Source organism: Sparus aurata, chromosome 3, assembly GCF_900880675.1.
Source record: "Sparus aurata chromosome 3, fSpaAur1.1, whole genome shotgun sequence".
Taxonomy (NCBI): domain Eukaryota; kingdom Metazoa; phylum Chordata; class Actinopteri; order Spariformes; family Sparidae; genus Sparus; species Sparus aurata.
In genome coordinates, this window is record NC_044189.1 from 5932875 (window position 1) to 5954803 (window position 21929).

The 21929-nt window shown below is 44.7% G+C and overlaps 1 protein-coding gene across 2 annotated transcripts; it reads left to right on the forward strand.

The window, feature by feature from the left end:
- The first annotated feature begins 148 nt into the window (after positions 1-148).
- Positions 149-21717, forward strand: LOC115578693 (uncharacterized). Of its 2 annotated transcripts, none has more exons than XM_030411783.1 (10): positions 149-456; positions 7244-7305; positions 7656-7676; positions 7828-8094; positions 8966-9053; positions 9164-9390; positions 10979-11266; positions 12046-12224; positions 17987-18079; positions 20297-21717. In XM_030411783.1, exons 2-10 carry the CDS (start codon positions 7260-7262, stop codon positions 20744-20746), a joined length of 1659 nt encoding a protein of 552 aa, XP_030267643.1. In that variant the 5' UTR covers positions 149-456; positions 7244-7259; the 3' UTR covers positions 20747-21717. The 2 variants fall into 2 exon arrangements, with proteins under 2 accessions (XP_030267643.1, XP_030267642.1); XM_030411782.1 differs by lacking the exon at positions 149-456 and adding an exon at positions 470-1526.
- The last annotated feature ends 212 nt before the right edge of the window (positions 21718-21929 follow it).

The window sequence follows — 21929 nt, forward strand, 5'->3', positions numbered from 1 at the left end:
GTTTCTGCTATTATTAGAGAATAATTAAACATTTTTTTCTTTCTGACACAAATTGAGCTGTCAGTTTAATAACTTTCTGCATGAATAACTTATTCTATTCTGTATTATATAAACTGACGACATGGGGAAACACCTGCCTCCGGTCCAGGCTTTGTATGGTCGTCCGAGGTCGGTCTGCAGAGCGGCTGTGAGACAGACTGCACGATCTTTACCGAAGCTGCCCGAGTCACTCCGAACTCTAATGGTCCACAAACCCGACATCAGCCGAAACTCTCCAGTCTCTCCCGATTCGGCCCCATTGAAGTGTGTTGTTTTCGGGTTGTGGGTGATGGTGTGGACGAGATTTATGAAATAAAGAAAGGAAAAAAAAAAAAAAAAGGAAAAAGGCGGTTTGTGAACATCTCAGCTGAGCCCCTCCCCGCCCGCTGCTTTTTTCGGATTCGAGGCTTGACGAAGGTAATTACATCCAATTCTAAATTGAATATTACATCAAATAAGGTGTTTAGCTCAGTGTGTCGCTGGAGCAGGGAGGCGGTGGGTTAAATTCTGCAGTGGTCCTGTGCGGTTCTGTTCTGTGTGTGTGTGTGTACTGGTGCCGAGCGGACCCACACGGCGGGTTCAGGGCGTGTAACCAACAGCAACGCGGCGGGGAAGTCGTGCGGGGATTGCAGCACTTATTGTCATCTTCACCCCATCATGTAACACCTCACTGCGCTCAGGCGTTTCATTAAACTTTGTGTTATTTTGGAGAAAAAAGGAGCAAAATCCAGACAGAGATCCAGACATGTGTGTCACCACTCAGTCAGATTTGGGGTGATTTCTGTTAAATTCAGTCCTGGAAATTAAATATAATATCATATTCATATGTTGATTCTTATAATCTGATCCACAACTGGTTTTAAAGGCACATTCTGGTGATAATATCAGCCAGGCTGTGGTGCATTATCATGTCCTGTGTGTGGGATATACCCGTCTGGATCAGGGGTGTTTTCTGCTCCATCCCAGTGGAAATGGTTACGCAATGCACTGGCAAAGTATTTACTAAGAGAAGAAGAGGAGACTCTTTGTTGGTCACATCCTGAATATAAGATAATAACAGTTTTGAGTGATCTTCAGAATAAAACAAGTTATTTAAGATGAAGCCTGAGGTGCCTGCTGCTTCATCTTCAGCTAAACCCGCATAGGCTCCAGATGGTGACCAAACCAAGTGATGTCTATGAAAGCAGCAAACAGCAGAAGAAAAGAGAGAACGGTGCTTTATTCCTCTGACATGAATTATGCACACACACTCTGGCACCGAGTGTCTGACGGTGCTGATGAATTCAGCCCCGTCCTGTCTTCATTCATCATCATTCTGCCCCCGTTTTCATTTCCTCCATCTTCCATCCGGACATCCCCGTAATGGGACAGCCCCCATTCATGCCGGTGTCGTGACACACCCTTGGCTGCACCATCACCACCATCATCACCACCAGCAGCAGCAGCAGCAGCAGCAGCAGCTCCAGGCCGTACGGGATGCGTAAAGGGTGAGGAGGGGGAGAGGGTGGAGGTGCAGAGGAGCAAAGTGGAGGAGACAAGCAGGGACCACTTTAAAGATGGCTTTGATGTCACTGAGCTATATTTAGACGTTGAAGTTGTATTTGACTTTTTTCATGTTAAAATCAGTTAAATTCAATGTTTTGTTCCCAAAATGTCCTGAGAATATTATCAAGCAACTGGAAGGTTTCTGTTTTGTTCCCACAATGTTCTTCTAAAGGAAAATGTTCCCTAGAAAACAAAAATGTTTGGTGTTAACGTTGAAAGAACATTTTGCCTTAACATTTTTAAAGATATAAGTTGTAGCGACTAGACCTCAAACCAGTTTGCCCGAGCTCGTCCTGTCTTATAATACCACTCTGGGTTTGGTCAGAATAAATCCTTAAATCACTGAGTATGTCAACATATTCTGGCTCTGCACATTTTTATCGCTGCTGATGTCTGACTCTCTACCACCTCTTTCTTGCTACACGCCTTTGTCATCCCTTCCTGTCGTAGTATTGGTCAGAACCGCTGTAAATCGCCTCCATACTGTACCCACTGTTGTCACACTGGTCTTGGAGGCTGTGTTCAGTCTTTGTTCAGTGTCCTGGACGGGTTCACTCTCACGTCAGGCTGCCGAATCCAGTTGAGCCAGCAGAGCCACATTCTTTAAAGTCACGTTTAACATTCAATTAAAACGTTTAATTTAAAAACCCTGCTGGAATTTGTGGGAACATTCCCTGGCAGCTGGATCTGCATTTGCATCTTGAACCTCCTGACACTAATGCTCTAAATTGCAGGCTAATGAAATTAGCAGTTAGCAGCGATGTCAGAGAGAGCTCTTGACATAATTACATCAGAAGGAGAAACCATCATATCAGCTCTGGGTTACTCTGAAATCTGTTTAATTCTCTTGCAACTGGAGCCCAGTGTATCAGCAGAAGTATAAGGGAGATAAAACAGTATGGAGATGAGGGTGGAGGCATGATGCTGCAGCCCTCCTGCAGGCTTGTGTGGGAGAGGAGAGATTAGATGAAGTGGAAGAGAAGCTCTTAAAGCCGTCAGTCAGTGTGGATGTAAAGCTGAAGGGATCAGCAGCCTGAGAGCTGTACGGTTACCTCAGCGCCTCTCACCGCGGGCAGGCTGCTGGATGTGACACGGGCACTTCACTGAGTTCTGCGCCTCCAACAGTTTGATTGATCCAATTGGTCATAAAGGCGGACAGGAGAGTCGTGACCTCATTTAGAGTCAGACTTTCAAAATGTACATTGTGTCCTGAGCCAAAGGACGATGGTTACATCTGCATCTTGGCCTCCTTAGCTCGTTAGCTCGTTAGCTCGTTAGCTTGTGCTTTTATCCGGAACACCCGGAGACGAAACAGCAGCTTTTCAAATTGTGTTGCTCTTAACAGGTTCAGTCTGTGTTGGTCTGATTCAAGTCTGATCAGTCCGTCATGCTTTCTACCCTGAAAGTACACATGTAGTTGTGTATGTCCAGTGTAAGTTGTGAGATTCACTACCTGCAGTTCGTACTTTGACATTTTTAAGTGGTGTTACCTTTTCCAAAAGCTTCCAGTGAGGCTTGAGACAAGATTACCAAACCAGTCCTGTCTTAATTTTCCCGATCACGACAACGATACAAAGGTCTCTTGTGTTCCTTTTTCAATAAGAAGTGCTCGCTCCAGATTTCTTCTGAAATTTCTTGCGTGTTTGAAAACGTCTCTCCACTTTTAAACACAATAGTACAAGAGTCATTTTCAACTGTTTCACCTGCTAAGTTTGGTCAGCTTTTATCTGGGTTTGTCTGATGGGGGTTGTTGCAGTCATTCCAGGAAGTTGTTACTAATAATTAATGCAAATTCAGACAGTATTCTGCGTGGCCCTGCAGTGTTGTCCAATCACAGCAAATGGGACAAATCATCAGAGGCCTAGAATCAGCCCAAGCTAACACAACATATCACGACATACCACATATAAGAAGGCGTCCTTTCTCTTTGCTGTTTATGACAGTCACATGTCTTTTACTTAAACCTACAGTTGTTGGCAATTTTTGCGTTTAGACCTGATCTACCCTTAAACATTTAGGCTGTCTGTGAACGTTTAGTCAAACAGCCCAGTTAGACAAATTCTGCAAAAGCATTGCAGCGAGATTTCACTGCAGAGGCCCTAAAACTGAAGGACGTCCGCTCTAATCTTCTCTCAGTCCGCTGAGCTGAAGACATCAAATTCACTGACAAAGTGTGAAGCCAGAACTGATCTCCTGAGGATGTCATGGAAGCATCTTGTTGGCAGCACACATAGTTCCGTATTTATGACATTTTATATGGAACATCTTCATCTGGTCCACAGTGCACCTACAAAAGCAATATGAGTTTTGAGAAATACTTTAACAGATCAAAATGATTACAGGAATGATGTTTTGCAAGGAGGTTCAGCTAGTTTTCAAAAAGCTGGTACTCACATGATGGTGTGACATACGTATCCAAAGCTGCGTTGGCAAAAACTAAATCTTTTCAAGAAGACATTATGACATAACTGACACACTGTAGCTGAACTAATCGAGGCGACATCCCGCCAAGACGTTCAAATGTCAATTTCGCGCAGGGATAGGCAGATATCGTTTTTGTGCACTTTCAGGGTGTTTGTTTTGCTGCTGACATTTTCTCAGAGCTCCTGCCTGGACTGTTTCTTTTTGTTTATCACCATAAGGCTCTGTTAGCTCTGAGTGCTACGTCCACTTCAGAGAATAGAGTGTGCTGGTCTTTATTTCCCACACTGTTTCCATGCATGTGTATCTGCTGCTTTCCTGCAATCCCTCTGCAATAAAACACCTCAAACCATAAAATCAGGCATTTTAGGCTGCAGCATCCGCCCAGAAAAACCCTGGAGCGACTGATTATTACATCCTAAGACGACCGCCAACATCATAATGTTCCTGTTTCTGGAGGATGCTCAGTGTGCCGAGGGATTTACGCTGCTTTCAGTGGCAGTCTTCAGATGCACGTCCCCTCCTCTGACTGCGCTCAACTTAATCCATTTTTCATGTGCCGGGGTTTTGAATGTTTGCGCATGTGTTGCTCTTGTCGGTGTCGTGTGTTATGACCTTTATACAATCAGCAACGACCTCTCATTTTCTCGTTAGATGTATGCTCGACTCCACCGATAAATCAGACCTGTGATTTATGTCGCAATAAGCTAATGGCTCTGTAGAACAAGAGCGCAGGTTGGTTCAAACGTGACACACATGGCAGCGGTTTTATGATTACTGTGTTTGTGCTTCAGGACTAAGAACCTCTGGAGGAGATTTTCTGCCCACTTTGAAGCCAGGGTGTCATTTGGAAGTGACTTAGCGTCTCTTGACATGCAGAAGGAAAATAGATGGGCTTTCTTCTCCTCTTTTTTTTTCTTTATATAGCTCTCTAATCCCTCATCTGCGGAGGCTGGCAGGAATTCAATGGCTTCGTATTGTTCTCTCTGTCAGAGCCGAAAGATGCAGATATCTGCTCTGTTGCGTAACGCTGCAGTGGAAACAAACAGAAAAAAATAACTTTTTCTAGACTTCACTTCTTGAGCAGAACTCTTGGCAACAAAGCACATATGGAGCTGGAGATTATCTGTTTTTAGTGGAAGCTTTTGAGCTTTCTTCGTGTTTCAGTTCTATAAAGAAGATTCAGTGAGTCCACATGAGTTCTCCCCTTTAGAAGTCAGCCATCCCAGTAAAACACAGTTGTTCTTGACTAAGTACATTTCCTTGTACTGCTGCACAAAAAAATGCTACGTGTTCGTCACTTGAGTATTTCCAATTTATGCAGCTTTATGCTTCTACTGCACTAAATCTCGGAGGCAAATATTGCACTTTTTTTAATCCACTAAATGTTTCTGACAGCTTTAGTTACTAGTTACTTTACAAGTTTGAATACCTCTCCGTCTAATCAATATCATGCATCTCCAAATTCAGTCACTTAATTGTCAGATTGGTGGATCCCACTGGACCCGTCCAACCAGCCATACCGTGTCTATCGTACATTGGCCTCGGCAGCTTTGTGTTCTCGTTACTCCTGAACAATTACATCCATTTGTGACAAGAGAAGGCAGGAAATGCAGTGAGCGTCACCACTGGAGCGTCATTCTTGTGTCAGATAGTCGTTTTGTTGTTTTGCGTTGAACTAGACGAGGCCCGGTACGGATCCAAGTGCTTTGAGAGGCCTTGTTAGTAATTCTGTCTCACGTTCAGACGTCTCTCTGTCTCCTCCACTATCTGTCCATCTCATTATGCCACCTGAGTGACTCTGAGCTACTACGGCTTCGTCTGATCCAGTGCAGTTGTCCTGAAAGGTCAGCGAGTCCTCTCGTGCCAGCTGGCTCCCGTCCAGCTCACCCTCCCGGTGACCACACACTCTCGGCCTGTCTCTACTCTCTGGTGTTTCCTCTCTTTATTCACTCTTTCTTTCTGTATCCTCATCTGCTCCCCTCTCTTTATTGCCTTACTTGCCTCCCTCTCTTCCTCCCTCGTGTCTCTCTCTGGTTTGTGGTCATGTGTCATAAGTGGATTGGTAATTGTCTCGTCACCACATGAGTCGTGATGGTACATTTTACTTTACAGCAGCACTATGGATGGTGTGTGCTGGCAGCTCTCCCCCCTTGGAGCTAATTTCCGAAATGCTATTTAGTGTAATAGGTTGGTGCAAAGCGGCGGGGGGAGGGGAACTTCTTTTCTGCTCAGGGACGCAGAATGCAGTTGGCTTGCTTCTACGCTGCAGAGGTGTTTTTTCGATTAAACGCCAGACCCGAATTAGCAAAACATCTTTACTTTATGAAACTTAAAGAGACGGTTTTTTCCTTTTACCTGTGGTGCGATTAGGGCCGCAACAACCACTTTACTAAAATCGCTGATTTGTTTGGTGTGATGCACGGCACACGCTGTGGCACAGTCACCTAAGGTGGCCGGAATTTACAGAACATTTCTCCGGAGTGTGTGAGAAAAATGTCGGCGGCGGTGACTAACGACACACCGGAGACGCACATGATTACACATGCAATTTGTGAGAAAGTCAATTTGTGAGTCTCGCTTCCCAACTCGCCAAATAATGACACAATGAGATTGTATGTCGGGTCGGCCGGCATCGCAAAGTGTCAGTATTTGACGAGTTGGTGACTAAAAAGAAATTAGGGACATAAATACCTTCCGTCCAACACGTCCTCAGGCCTAAATGACTGAACAGGTCGATTTCCAGTGTCGCCTGAAGATATTTTACATTTAGAAGAAGCTTTTGTCCAAAGCGACTTGCAGTTATTCATACATACATTCATACAATGATGGTGGTGGCTGCCATGCAAGGTGCCGACCAGCACATCAGGAGCAGTTTGGGGTTCAGTATCTTGCCCGAGGACACTTTGACATGCAGACCAGGGGAATCAAACCAACAACCTTCAAATAACAAGATGCTGGCTGTACTCCTGAGCCACAGCAGCCCTTTTAAATGTCTCTAAAAATCAGCAACTCAGGAGAAACTGAGGCATATGTGATTTTATGGTAAACTGTCTCATTAACCTCTTTAGAATAAAAATATTCTCACGTCAAATAGAATGATCCTATTCTGATATCATTAAGGCGGATATCTCTTTTTAGAAAAAGTCATCGTTTGATCCTCCGGAGCCACAACAATGCTATAAAAAGCTTTTTCTTGTTTGTTGTCTTTTGTGTGTGGGTGTCTTTTTTTTTCCAGACGCAGACTCTTCAAGATGAAAGCGGTCTCGGCGGCAGCGCTTAGCGTCCTGTTCTGCGCTGGTAAGCACAAACATAATCAGTCACTTGGGAGCGGGTTTGGATGAGTGAATGGCTGAAACAGACATCCTGCAAGAATGGATTTGTTTCAACGTAGCACAGATTCTATGAAAAGCCCAACAAAGGGAAGCTGTACGTTTATTTGTGATCTATAATTTTCCTTTCCCTTCTTTTATTAGATTGTGTTTACATCCGGTCTATTTCTGGCTGTCATTATGTGATGCATTTGCATTTCAAACGCGTTGTGGAAGCAGTTTTTTGGATAAGAAAAGAGGAACTTTGACTTGTTTAGGGATCTTTGAACAAATCAGCCGCGAACTAAAATAAAACCCTCTCTATCTTTTCTTTCGCAGTTGTTTCAGCATCTTCGAAAGGTAAAACTGCATTCTAGTTTGGATTGCTGTGCATGACTGGGAGTGAAAATCAACAGATTATGTGCATGAGAAATGACTCAGAGACAGTTAACACAAAATAGCAGGCTGTCTATGATACGTGCTAACATCTTACGTTTGAATTGTTTCAAAGTGGAACGCAGGACAGCGTTCTTCGGGGAGGACATTTTTTTCCTCGTCCCGCCTGGGAACGTCAGCGAGGTTGTGTTCAAACCCCGGACGAACAACTCCGCCGAAGTGGTTCTGCTGCAGGCGGGCAAGGTGGTGAGTCCTCGGTGCCACATCAGCTCTCTGGGCCACCTGGTGCTGGAGGACGCGAAGGAGGAGGACGAGGGGCTGTACATCTTCAGAAACATCAGCGGCCCCAACACACCCAAGCACATCGTCCTCGCTGTCAAGGGTGAGCTGTCTGTCTGTATTCTCCAGCTCCAGGTTGTTGTTGTTGTGCAGCTCTACAGACCCGGTGCAGCGGAGGAGAGACAACAAGATTTTTGTGTCTTTTCAGGTGACAAATGATTTTATTCTTTTGATAACCTAGATCAGCAGCGGCCCTCATCTTTGCCATGGAAATCACAGCAACCTAGCTTGATCCTTATTAACAGTGTCCAACTGCAGCATGGATTGTCAGACTAATTCACAAATGTTTTATAAGTGGACAGAAATTGATTTCCATGGGGTGTTATCGACAGGCGCAGGCTAAGATGCCTCTGGATGGAATTGGACAGACCTGCAGCCTGGTCAGAATGATACAACGTGACGTAGCGCTGACAGACACATCGCAGAGTTCCTGCTGCATTCTAGTCAAAGTCCAAAGTCAAAATTACCTAGTTGACATTTTCCCACTTCTGACCTCAAAAGCGTTTCAGGTGCACAACGAGACGAGTGTATGTCCTGGCTTTGGTCCTTGTTTCCTGTTTTATTTTGTAGGATTCATCCGCATGTGTCTCGTGTTGATTTCCACTTCCTGTCTTTGTTTTTTTTCCCCAATCTTTTCTGGTAAATTAGTTTCACCTGTCTTCCATTATTCCTCCCTCCCTTGTGTCTTTAATTTTCTTTTTCCTCTCCGTCAGTTCTGCTGTTCCTGACATCACTGTGTTTTCCACCCTTGTGTTTCTTTTTGCAATCCTGTCTGTGTTTCCTGAGCCTCTTCCTGGTTTGTACTTCATGTAGTTTGTATTTCTGTACATTTTGGGGGATTTGTCTCAGCAGTATGCATCCCAGTGAACCGCCTCCTTGCATCATGACACAGTTTGTCTCATCTTATCCATCAGACTGCGCTGTGGAGCAAGTGGTGAACTACGGAGAAACGTACTACATCCACCTCAAAAACATCGAGGGCCCCATCACCCTGGAGTTCAGGTACAGCCAGCGAGAGTGTGAGACCGACCGAGAGCAAGATGTACACTGACAGCCACCGTGTTAGTTAGGTAACTTCTCTTCTCTTCTGTTTGATTTCCGACCACGCGTAGACCCATTCTGGTTCATCCCAATCAGACTGAGATTCAGCATGCGACAGAGCCTCCACCCGTGGTGCTGTATAACCAGACGGCGGTGTTAGCGGAGGAATACGTGGGACGCCTCGTCGTGTCGGAGCAGAAGGTGACGCTGCACGCGGTGAGGATGATGGACGAGGGGAGCTTCACGGTGCTGGACCGCGAGGGCAAAGTGAGGAGGAGGAACTGTCTGAATGTCAGAGGTGAGCCGGGATCTGTGCGTCCTCTCTGCCCATCAGTCTCATGTGCTGTGTGTCGTTTGTTGCGTGCATTCTGGTCTCATGTGCAGTGTGAGAGTTTCCTATTTAAAAGGGATTGTTCAACCCAAAATCAAACAGCTCGTACCGTGCCTGTGGTGTTATGTATTCATCTCATCGTTCTGGTGTGAGTTGCCAAGTTTGGACAGATATCCAAGCTTGTGGCGAGCAGTTTCATGTGGGAACTATTTTCTTTTTTCAACGCAGTGTGCAGGAAGTGTGCCTCTGCTCATGCTCGTGACAGCGCGGGATGTAAACATTAATGGCGTCCTCCTCGGGTGAACTGTAACATCAGCCAGCTTGATTAGCTTAGTTAGCGAGCTTCCACAGTGAAGATGCACTTTTTCCTTCTGCATGGTGATACAGTCTGCTGTTGCAACCACCTCCCATAGACTTCAATAGAACTAGCACCAGGCATTCAGAGAGTTAGAATGATGATGTCATGTCCCTTTTACTTTAATACCTGCGCAGTGATATGGATGGCAGGTAAAAGATCTGTGGATTATCTTGAGTAACCGGGTCAGAATTTCTGTAGAGAAAACATTTTTGGCGCTTTTACCACCAGATATCTAGATAAGAATTTTTTAATTTTGGGTGAATTCTCCTTTTAATACTTAAAACAAACTGAAGTTTTGATGTGATGATGGTGATGAAAAGTCGAAGGATCATTAACAGTCAGTGCGTTTACATGACATTCAAGAAAACCGAATTACTGCGTTAGTCTGACTATGATGAGATTTTGTAAGATGCATGTATACACCTTAGTCTGACTAAAATCTGACCGGATCGGATTTCTCATAGTCGAATTACACCACGTAGATTATTCGATTGAAAGTCGCATTAACTCCTGCATGTATACGTTTCCAGCGGATCGGATCGGATTTTGCGTTCTGCGCAGGCGCGAGATTTTTCCCCGGGCCGTGAGCCGGAAGTAGACGGGCGGCGGCGGCGGCGGCTTTCCTCCGAAATCACAGCAAGAAAGAGCGCCAGAGTGTCCCTAGTTTGTGTAATCATCATGTACACCATATACGAAGTGTACAAAGATGTAGCTTCGTCTCGCTCTTCGTACGCCATCTTTCTTGAATGCTGAGGCAGCTGGTGACGTAAAGAGGTCAGCCGGAGGTGGCCCCGTTAATACTAGTTGAAATGGGTACAGCGCCACCTAGCATACCGGGGTATGACATGCTTTCGGCCAGTAATTCGATTTTCTCACCGGCATGTATACTCGGATAATTGCAGTTTACCGACTGAGCAGCATAGTCGAACTATGGCTGTAATCTGACTAAGCTGTGCATGTAAACGCACTGATTGATTAACTCATCCTTCCTGAGCATCAGGGCCAAATTTCATGCCAATCCATCCGATAGTTGATACATTTTACTCAAAATCAATAAAGTCAACCAGCTGCTGGCGCTAGAGGAAAGGTCAAGGGAACCAAAGTCATCAGGCTGCATCCTCTCGTTAAAACGGGCCTCTGTATAAAAACCGTGCCGGTCTTTCAGCTGCTGACACGTCCACCTCTGATCCTCCGCAGGGCATCAGACCTTCTTGCGTCCCACCAACGGAGACAACCTGAAGATAAAACTCTACCTGCACCACTCCAACTTTAACATCGTCTACAGGTCCAAATCAGACAATCAGGACCGGAGCGTGCTGAGCCAGGGGGTTCTGGTGACACCACTGGACCCGCAGCTGGAGGGCAGGCTGACCGTGGAGGGATCCCAGCTCATCTTTAAGAAGGTCCACGTGTCCGACACGGGCGTCTTCAAAGTGACGGACCTGGCCGGGTTTCCTGTGGCTCACGTCCACATAGAGGTGCAACGTAAGAGAAAAAGACACATTTGGGTCATAATGTGCCAACTGAGCCAGAATTCAGAACATTCCCCAGTTCATGTCATGGAATTTCTTGAAAAAATCATGTAAAACATCACACGAATACTTATTTAACTACAGATTTTTTAAAGTTTGGTCCTTTGAGCTAAATTTGATTATTTTTATGATTATTTTTAATAACTGATCAGGTTGAAATTTGTACTGAACATCCAAGAAACCAAAAGAATGACTTATAACATGTTTTCATTTAAATAGTTGTTGCAGAATGTTAACAGTAATTAAATTAATACAAATTGATTATTTCTGACCCTGAACAAAACATCTGTAAGTTTAAATAGATATCTCCACAAGTTTTTACTTCTTTTACAACCAGATTTGATTAGTTCCTGAAGTTACTTTGTCCTGCAAAAAACAATAAAATGAGTTCTGCAGATCTTGCTAAATAAAGCTTCAGAGAAGAAGAAACAATTTTAAAGACATTTAGACGAGGATACTTTTATAATAGATGACTGTTACTTGCGTAGAAAAGGTCTGTGGAGGTCTAAAACATCCAGGTACGTACATCTCTGAGTAATGTTTCTGTTCTCAAACAAAGCAAATGTAAAATTAGGACTTCAAAGAGTTGTTGATGCCAACTGCTAGAGTTATGGTAGAAAAACAAAATAAGAGCGTCGGGTAACGAGACATCAGAGCAGCTGACTCCTGCAGTCACAGATGACTAATTGTTTCTCTCTGCGGTTGTTTCCCTTCTTCTCGTCTCCGTCTCAGCCACTAAGCTGCCTCCCCTGACCGTAGCCGTCCTGTCGATGCTCGGCCTGATCGCCTTCATGCTGGTGGTGTGCCTGCTGTCCTGTGTCTACACGATACACAAGAGGAACGAGAAGAGCAAGAAGCTGATGCTCCTCGCTCAGCAGGCCGGGAAGGGAGATGGGGAGGCGTTCAGACAGGTGTGCAGCGCCATCCTCCTTCATTTCTCTGCGATGGAGGGATATTGTAGGATCACAGGAGTTAGCTGTGTGTTTGTGTGTGTGTGTGTGTGTGTGTGTGTGTGTTGGCTGAGGGAGGAGGGTTCGGTTCCCGCTGTGGGAGTCAGGATGGTCAGCTGGTCCACTTCCTGACCCGCGGTGCTGGACCTGGTACACATGGTTACAGCCAAACCAGACAGGACATCAACATGGCCGGAGAAAACTCACAGACACATCATTAAATAAAACCCTTTAATCAGAAACAAATACAACCAAAAAAATGCGTTTGGTTGCAACTGGCCATTTACAGTCCGTGCTTTCCTAAGCACCTGTTCAATATTGATTAACTGACTGATTGGATGATTTAGAGGAGTTGACAGATAATCATTTTTTCACCACAACCCTCCACTCAGCATTCCCAGCTGGGGATTTGTTAACCCACTGAATTTATGGACTAATTAAAAACCCATTACAAACAGATGAGTCGCCATAGAAACTACTTGACGTCAGGCCGATTGCTCCGCTGAGGGGTATTAGTCCAATTTAAAGACAGAACAGGTGTAACACAGATTTACAGATGAATTGAATGAAAGTTAAATAAAAATTGCGCTGAAACTGAGATAACAGGGTTTCAAATTGTGTTTGTTGTTCACTAGTTCTCTCTCTTCTCTGCCACAGTGTACATGTTTCTGTGTGTTTACTACACCGTCTAAACTTCATATATTTGGACTCTTAATGTATAACGGACAACTCTCAGGTGTTTACAGGGTACTTGTGATGCTGTTAGCAGCAGCAGCTCTTATTTTCAGAGTCGTCACTTTGCAGTTTGCTTCACTGCATTCAGGAAAATCACCTTTTGCAAACACAAGCTGAATTTGTTAGATAAATGTTGCTAAATTACAACAATAACGCTTCGATTTAAGCTAATTTTCTTTTCTGATTTAACTTCCGTCTGCCTCACTCAGCCACCGACGGTAATGTATGTATGTGGGCTATCTGAAATGATAAATGTTTGTGTTGAGTGAATTCAAATGAGGCCTTCATGCTAACAGCTGGATGTCTCTGATTGGTGGCCCAGCTAACGCTGTTGCCTGTGCGTTGCATTTTCTCCCTCTTAAGGAGCCTCAAACGGAGCCTCTTCTTGGTGAGAGAATTGTGTTCTGGCCTCTTTTCTCTGCGCCTCCTTCTTCATTATTGGTGTCTAGAAAAATGTGAATAAGTTCCTCGATCAACTTGCTGCTACGCGACACCGTTATCGGTGGCAGTTTCAGAAACGTGTGTTCGGTAGTTTTTTTTGGAATTGTGGTGCTTTTGAGATAAAAAAAAATCCATGAAATAAAACTGAGCACCAGCAGACTAAACACTTCCCGGACACGGAGGAGAAACTGCTGTCAGTCTTAACGGAGAAGCAGAAGTTGATCGAGATCTAATATGTCTAATAAGAGTCGATGAATTACCTGAAGTGGATCCGACACCGCAACCTGGGACGATCTGTCTCTGCGATCCTGAAAGACTTTTCAATATTCAAGTGACTGACTGAGTTTTCCACGAAGATCCCTTTAAGTGTAGATTCCAAATGTACATATTTTTCTATCAGAGGGCAGAAACAAGTCATAGAGAGTTGAATGGCTGAGACAGAGACACCATTCACCCTGTTTTTAAAATGATTTTGAAGCTGTGAAGGTAAAATAGTGACATAACGTTGCTTTAAGATGTACAGATCAATATCAGTGATTAAGAGCACATGAGTAGAAGTCAGCGCCCAATGGTTGAAACTCTCCTTGTTTGAGCAGCTCAGTCCGGATCAGTCTTCCAGGATTTTAGATGCACTTTTGAACCAGGTCGCGGTGCAACATGCAAAATAAAATAATTAACAAGCAATTTAAACTTATATTTACTCTTAAAATCATTGTTTCTTAAGACAAGTGAAAAATCTCTGCCGGGCTCTAATCCAGTTTGTGAAAACAAGTCAAAGGCGGCCGGTTCTTTTCACCTGCTTTAAGAAAATAAAGATTTTAAACTGAAGTATAGAGACTGAGTGACCCGACGAGGCGCTTCATATCTCCTCTGTGTCGCTGTGTGCAACTGCAGCTGAGCAGCGACACCAGAGAAAGTCACGCTGACATCATGTGTGACTTTCTTTCTCTGCGACTAAACATTTGCGCCGCTCCTTCCTCTGCTTCCTCTCTCTCCCTCTCCCCTCCCTCGCTCCTCTCCCTCTGTCTCTTCCTCTCGCTGATGGACGGCTCAGATGTCGCCCTGCAGTTACTCATAAACAGCGGCGTTATGATAACTGCGGACGCGCGGCTTTCACTGCTGTGTTTAACCCGCAGTATGTGGTGATCCAGCTAGCTGAGCGCACACACATGCACATATTTCTGACCTGTTGTTGTTTAATCGTGTGGGTTTGATTCACAAGGTAACTATCCGATGTGTATGTGTGGGTATCTGTGCCGGTGTTTGTGTTAAGGGCAGTAGTGATTAACCTGTAAGAGCTTCTAATTAACGTTATTCTTGACTGTTTTGCAGAGAATTGTCACTGTGTAATCAACTACTCGCCCAGACAGTCAGTGGGTGTGCTGTCGGTGTTTCTCGTGTCCGTCTGTGTTTGTCTGGTTTCTGTGCGTTCGTTGTTCATCTCGTATAGTGTTTAAGTGATGTAAACAATTAGATAAAACACGTGACATGACATTGAGACATTCCCCACTGTGGCCTGCTGGTTTTACATTTATTCCCACTATAGTCAACAAACGCACCATCGACAATATTCACGCTACGGCCATTTTCCTCTGACATCACACCGTCACATTGTGGGGAGCTCGAATGAGGCGCAATTTGAGAAACTGTGATCATTTCACTGCTTCCTGATTGATTCGCAGCAGTAAAGACATTGGATAGTTTAATCCGGAGGGACATCGGACCGTATTTAAAGCTAAAACAAGAGGTTTGATAACTGATTAGCTTCCAAATCAGACAACGGCTAACGTTATCTGTTTGATACGATACGATTAGGAAAGGAGCACATCTCAGAGACAGGAAGTAATCAAACACTCATGTTAGCCAGGAAGTTGTTGAATGCTAACATAAGCTAACGAGTTTAATCAAATGTGTTGTTGTACCTTGAAACACGGCTGAATGTGCCAACGGATTGTCACGATCAATCATCTTTTCCAGCTGTTGATCGATTGGGAATCTCCAAAATGACAAACAATTTGCCAGACGACCAACGTTTATAGTTTCCCGCTGTGAGCGAGACATTGGATGAAAATGGCCGCCATGTGAATAAACTCAGGCTACATTTGAGTTTATTACCACTTTTCTTCAAGTTATCATTTGCTTATTTTATATTGGTTATGTTTTAATAAGGTGTGGTCACATATTTGGATCCTATTAGTTACTTTTACAGGCTGCACGTGCAACTCTTTAAAGGGACAGTTCACTACAAAATCTGAAAAATACATATCTTTCCTCTTACCTGTATTTATATTTATTTATCCAGATTGTTTTGGTGTGAGTTTACGCCTTCAATCGAAAATTATGGAACTCGATGGTTCTCAGCTCGTGCAGCTCCAAGCCCCCCCAAAATAATCTGAGAAGTCTGTTTCCTGGTTACTCCACAAACTTTGTTGTGAGCCGTTTTGCACCGGAGCTATTTCACTTTTCATATCATCGCATGCAAGGAAGCGTGCATCTACTTGTAGACAAGAGGCTCGCTAACTAAGCTAACTTAGGTAGCTAACGTTACAGCTGCCATGACGACGAGCCTCACGTTGAAATGACGAGTAAACACCGAATGTTAAACCAGCAGGTCCTCTGTGCGTCTCTCACTCGTTGTGTGTGTCTGTGTGTACAGGTATTGTTTGGGTGTGTGTTTGTGTATATGGCTACGTAACGATCAGTGTGTGTGTGTGTAAATTCCCAGTGTGTGCCTTAATTTCCACGTATGTGTGTGTGTGTGTGTTGGAACTTGTGGTGTGTGTTTGTGTTTTGCCGGTTGGGGGTTGAGAGGACAGCAGCTGCCCTTCACGTCGGCCGCTCTGACACGTTATGGATTTCCTCATGGATCCGAGAACACAGACGTCATGTACGAGAGGATGTCGGCGACCCCTCCGGGCGTAACCCAAGAGACCGACATGAAACTCAAATCAATCAGACCAGCTGACTCTTTCTCCCTCTTGTTTCTCTCTCTCTCTCTGTCTCCCCGTCTGTTTCCCATCGATCTTACTCTCCATCGACCTCTCCATCGTTCTCCCCGCCTCGTTTTCATCCGTGTTGCTCCCTCGTATCTCACTTTTGTCTTCCTCTCTCTTAATTTCTGCTCCTCACTCTTCCCTCCGTCTTCTCCTGCCACGTTCTCTTCCTGCAAACACACAAGTTGATTTCATGAAATATTTAGTCCAAATATAATCAATAACAGTCAACAGTATCAGGGAGGCATTGAGCTTTTGATCGGTGCTTTTTGCGGCAATAGATAGAATTAGAAAATGAAGTATCATAAAGTCACTTCAGCCGATGTATAAAGGTTTAAATTCAGGAAAAACAGAACAAAAAAACTGCCCGCCTGTCACCAAATGTGAACCGTGATTGGCTAATGCATGGCCGTCACTCATCCCTGTCACCTGACATAAATGATGGCTTTGTACGTTTCTGCAAAACCACAGATACGTTAAATTTGTACCATTCCTACACATAATATTAACAGTCTTATAAGCCAAGAGGCCACCGTGTGCTTCCAGTTTTATCCAACAAAACCAGGACATTTTGCAGCTGTCGTTGTTTATATTCTGAATGAGACGTCGGGACATTTTTGAGCTGTTTGTGGTGACAGGTGTTGGTTAATGATCTTTTCCAAAACCCTGACCAGGTGCCAAAGCTTAAACTGACTGTCCGCAGAGAGAAATAACAATAAAATAACATTTAAAGTGTGCGAAATGCACAATGCTAATATTTACTCAGGTGCTTGGGTTGCATCACTGAACATGGTATGCTAAAGTGTTAGCATGGAGCCAAAATATTCTGCTTTTTGCACTTATTCTGAATAAGACCATGTTCTTACGAAGCTGTTTACACATCAAATGAAAAGCGACTTATATTCCCGTTTACATGCAGCGGTGGGAAAAAAAAGGGAAAATGTGTGTGAGCAGAAAAATTAGGTCAGTGTGTTCACTTCTGTTGGCAAAGCCGACTAAAACCCAGTTTCTCTTAAATGTAAAACGTCCTCCATCCTTCTCTCTCTGTCTTCTTCTCCCCAACCTGTCACTAATCCCTCTGACTTGTTTTTCCCTCTTCTTCAACACGTCCATCTCGGCCGTTCTTCTCCTCCTCTTCCTCTCTAATCCCCCAAACAGCGTCCTTCATGCCTCCGTCTGTCTTCTTTCCCTCTGTGCTGCAGTTTTTCTTGCAGTTCAGTGGAACCAACATATTTTGAAAGACGACAGCCCGTTCGGCTCTGCTGCCTCTCAGCCTCCATCCATCCCCTCCGTGAAGACAAAATAAAGCAGCTTGTCTCGCGGTCATGTCACACAAGCTTCCTCTTCTATATCTTACATGTGTATTTAAGTGCTTCCTGTGCAGTTAAATGTGCCTCGTGTGTGTGTGAGTGTGTTTGTTTTATGTCCTCTCTGTCAGTGTTGATGTCATTTTATTGACTAATTAGCTGATGGGAGATCAAACTGTTGTGGCCACAGTGTGGCGTATCTCATGTGTGTGTCTGTGTGTCTGTGTGTGTGTTTGTGGGTCTGCAGGTGGTCCATGAGGCTTACACCAGGTTCACTGAGGAATCTATCACGCAGTCCGTGTGTGATAAGACCCCGGACGGCTCGGAGGTCACGATCAAGGTCAGTGGTGGAACACGCAGAGGCAAAAAAGGCTGAACGCTGAATACTGATTGGCCGCAGTTTGTCAGCTACCTCCTTAAAATCAGACTGCAGCCGACAGAACTCACTTTTTTGCAGAAATTAGTCTTCATGTTAAACATTTTATATGTACAGTTTGTCAACAACACACATAGTTATTGACTTCTAATCCTGTTTGCATCATGTTAGCTCATTGGCTAATAGCTGTGCCGCAGGTTTCTGTGAGCTTTGCTGAGTAGAAACGTCTCTTGATGCCAAGTTTTTCAAAGGTTCGTCCTGTTTACTGGAGTACAACTGTTGCATTCCACGAGACATGTGGGATCGTAATGATTATTTCAGCTTTTAGTCAAACCCTCATGTTTATATTTTGATTATAATCACACAAAAATATAAATTAATTGTCTTGAAAATGCCCTGTGAGGTCAGGTCATCATCAGAAATTAATGGACTCCGTGGAGGAAACCGTCCGCGTGGCCTCCATGTCAGCTATTGATCCCTGATAATGAAGACAGACATTATCTCTTACTTAATGTAATATTATCAATGCAACGTAACGAGCATGTGATTAAAAACTAATCAGCAAAACGCCACTTTGCTTCTGCAGACAGTTTCTGAAAAGCAGCAAAACCTCATGGCTGCACAAGGTTGGTTGGTCTTGGAGTTGAAATCAGGCTAACGGGTCAATTATTATCATCATAGCAATAAAACCTGAGAGTGAAAGTCGTGATCTTGATTATTAGAACGAGCTGCAGCATCTGAGCGACGTCTAAGAGCTGATTACAGAACACCTTTGTACTGTCAGGGAAGTTATACTGATAAAAAAAAAACAGAGATCATTAACTATCCTCGAGTTTAAGATTTCTTGGCTGAAGCTACCTGCTGCATAAAGTCAACTCAAAGCCAAGTGTAATTAAAAGGCAATCAAGCTTACGCAGCGCGCTGGAACAGATTAGATTCAGGTTTATAGGAAGATGAGAGAGTAAAGCTGTGCAGGAGTTCTTGTTCTTGTTTGATGAGAACTTCTGCAGGAATTATTATTCTTTTCCTTATTTTTTGTCATATATATGTCCCGCATATATGTTGGCAGACTTGATTTCTAAATTAACGATAGCTACCGTTAGCAGAGTGTAGAGAGGTTCTGAGACGAGCATAAAGTCACTTTCTTTGGACTGTCACGGAAAATTCCTTCAAAAGAGAAATCCACCGTCCAGCCGCTTTAAACAACACCGAAAAATCATCCACAGGCTTGTTTGGGCAACTGACAGAGACGAGGAAGGTCCAATATGGCCAATAAAAAAGTGATTGATACGTGTAAATTGCTACAAATTGTTTCAGTGAGCCCAAAGTTCAAACAATTACATTTTATCCTACTTTTAAGATGAGATGATGTCATTTGATGATGTCAGTTATTGGTTGTCTGCTCCGTGTGGTGCCCATGAATCTATATATTTTTAGAACTAGATCAACAGCGCTGCTCGGCCTCACTTCCAGTTTTGCCTGAATGTCCAGTGAAATGTGGACAATGTCAGACAGCATGAAGGCACTTTGATTGTAAGTTTTAGATTTTAGCAGGTTTTAAATGTTTGTTTTCAAAATTAGCCCGGTTCTAATCTAGACGTCTGTTGACCTGTAAAACACCAGGTGATTGCTGGGTTACTTCAACACATGTGGGACGTCCAGCAGAACAAACATGTCTCAGACTGTCTCAGGGAAAATCACTGCAAAAGCTTCTAGACTTTAGCAGAAAGCTAAATTCTTCTGTAACATACATTCTCTGTAAATAATGAAACGCGGTCTCCATGTTTAATAGATCAGGCCGGTGTAGCCCCTCATCCATAACTCACGATTTAAAGTCTGTTTCTTCGGGACGGATTTTCTTTTCTTTCAACCTACTTAAGTAAATTCCTGCAGGTTATTGAATATATACAGCAGCAACACAATGAAGTGGTGGTGACTGTAGTATGTTAGTTGAGGGTAAATCTATAAATATGTTCCCTGAAACATGGAGATGAATTATTCACATTGACCTCAATTTATACCGCTCTCCTCTGCCTCCCTCCTCCATCTCTTCTTTTCTGTTTGGGGAAAACATGTTGTACTCTTCCCATCCCTCTCTCTTCATCCTCCAATTCTCTTTTGTACTCTTCTCCTCTCACCCCTCAATTTTCCCTCTTCTTCCTCTTCTTGATTTCTCTGAAGGGCCTCGAGGTGTCCAAACCGGGCCGCTACCACACCCTCTCCTCGGACAATTTCCTGGAGATGAGCGACTCCGGGGTGGAGTTCACCCACTCTGGCCTCCCGCTGGACAGCGACACCGATGCCGCGATGACCTACGCCTCCCACAAGCCCCTCCTGAACGCCGTCTCCCCGACGGCCGTGACCGAAGAGGTTCACTCCGACATCGGGGAGGCCACCTTGGCCCCCCACGTCGACCTCAGCGCCACCCGGACCCCCGACTCCGCCATGAGCGCCAGCCCCGCCTCCAATCCTCGCTCGTTCGCAGCTGCCACGCCTGACGGCAGTTTGTGCGGCGCCGCGTCACCGGGAGCGGCCTCCAGGGGCACCGCGGGGTCGGATCCAGCCCAGGCGGACGGAGGGCCCGAGGGCGGAGAAGCTGTGCAGAAGGAGGAATCGGCTCAGAGCACCTGATAGGATGCGACGCGGTGTTTTTTCTTTTCCCTCATCGTCCTCATACAGTAACGACATCCACAACTACCCGGCTCCGTGTTTCCCCCCCGATAATATCCAAACACCACCCAAAGTCCTCCATCACTGCGTCTGACACAACATCACAGACACAATATTTATGCTTGGATCTGGATGTCAGTTCAACCTCAGAGAAAAATAAAATAAAAAGACAGTTGCCTAAAAAAACGCGCAATACAAAATTCGCTGCACTAAATGAGATGCAGAAGAGTCCCGCCCCCCCCCCCCGCCACCACCGAGCTCTATCAAAAGAAGAACAGAGCAATTCTGTGCATATGGAAAAAAGCATGCATTTAAATTAAACATTAAAAGTAGATATCGTAGTGCAGATCTACAGGAAATATGCTGACGTTAGAGTAGACCGACTGCATGCCGGCTTCATTGGGCCAGAGAAGCTGCGATGAAAAGGGTAAAACACTCTCAGCACTTTTTGGGGAAAACACCCAAATGGGATCAAATGTTCTGCAGGTCCCGTCGAAAAAGATTGTACAGGAGGTTTTGACAGTTTGACAGGCGGAGTCAGCGCGCTCGGAGGAATCAGACGTTATTTCCTGAGAACGAGGCTGCGAACAACAGCGAGCAAAGAACTTCTCCGGCGTCGATGGCGAATCCCGACGTGTTGCCTCTGACAGCACTTTTGTCTGCTCTCGCGGCGTCACGCGAACGCTGCGATGATTGTATCCCTTCCCACCCACGCGCGGACTCTATTATCACCAGTTCAAGTATGTCAGAGAGCGTCTCCGCCCCTCGCACAGAAGAGCTTGTCTCAGCACTCCATTCGCCGCCATCCGTGAGAAAAAAACCCCCCCACGACGGATCCTTTCTGGAAAACTTGCACACTGAAACAAACTCTGTAGATCGAAAAACCACCTCTCGTCTCCTTCCTCTCACATCTTTTGGTGTCAAATCCCCCCCAAAAAAACAAACCCTCCCACCTCATCTCACACAGGCTAATGATGAAACACCCCCCAGATCGACAGCTCCCTGCAGACACTAGCCTCACGTGTGGTTATTTGATCACAAGCCCTGTCAGAGGAACATCAAATTCGAAAAGAATAGTCCGCAACACTTGTTGGACTTTCGGCGCAGCTCCTGAGAACATAATTGGATTCTTGGTCTGTTCGTG

Coding starts and splice junctions, on each gene's coding strand:
- LOC115578693 (XM_030411782.1), top strand. Junction 9,054..9,163: donor CCCATCACCCTGGAGTTCAG/GTACAGCCAGCG, acceptor GACCACGCGTAG/ACCCATTCTGGTTCATCCCA. Junction 18,080..20,296: donor GCTCGGAGGTCACGATCAAG/GTCAGTGGTGGA, acceptor ATTTCTCTGAAG/GGCCTCGAGGTGTCCAAACC.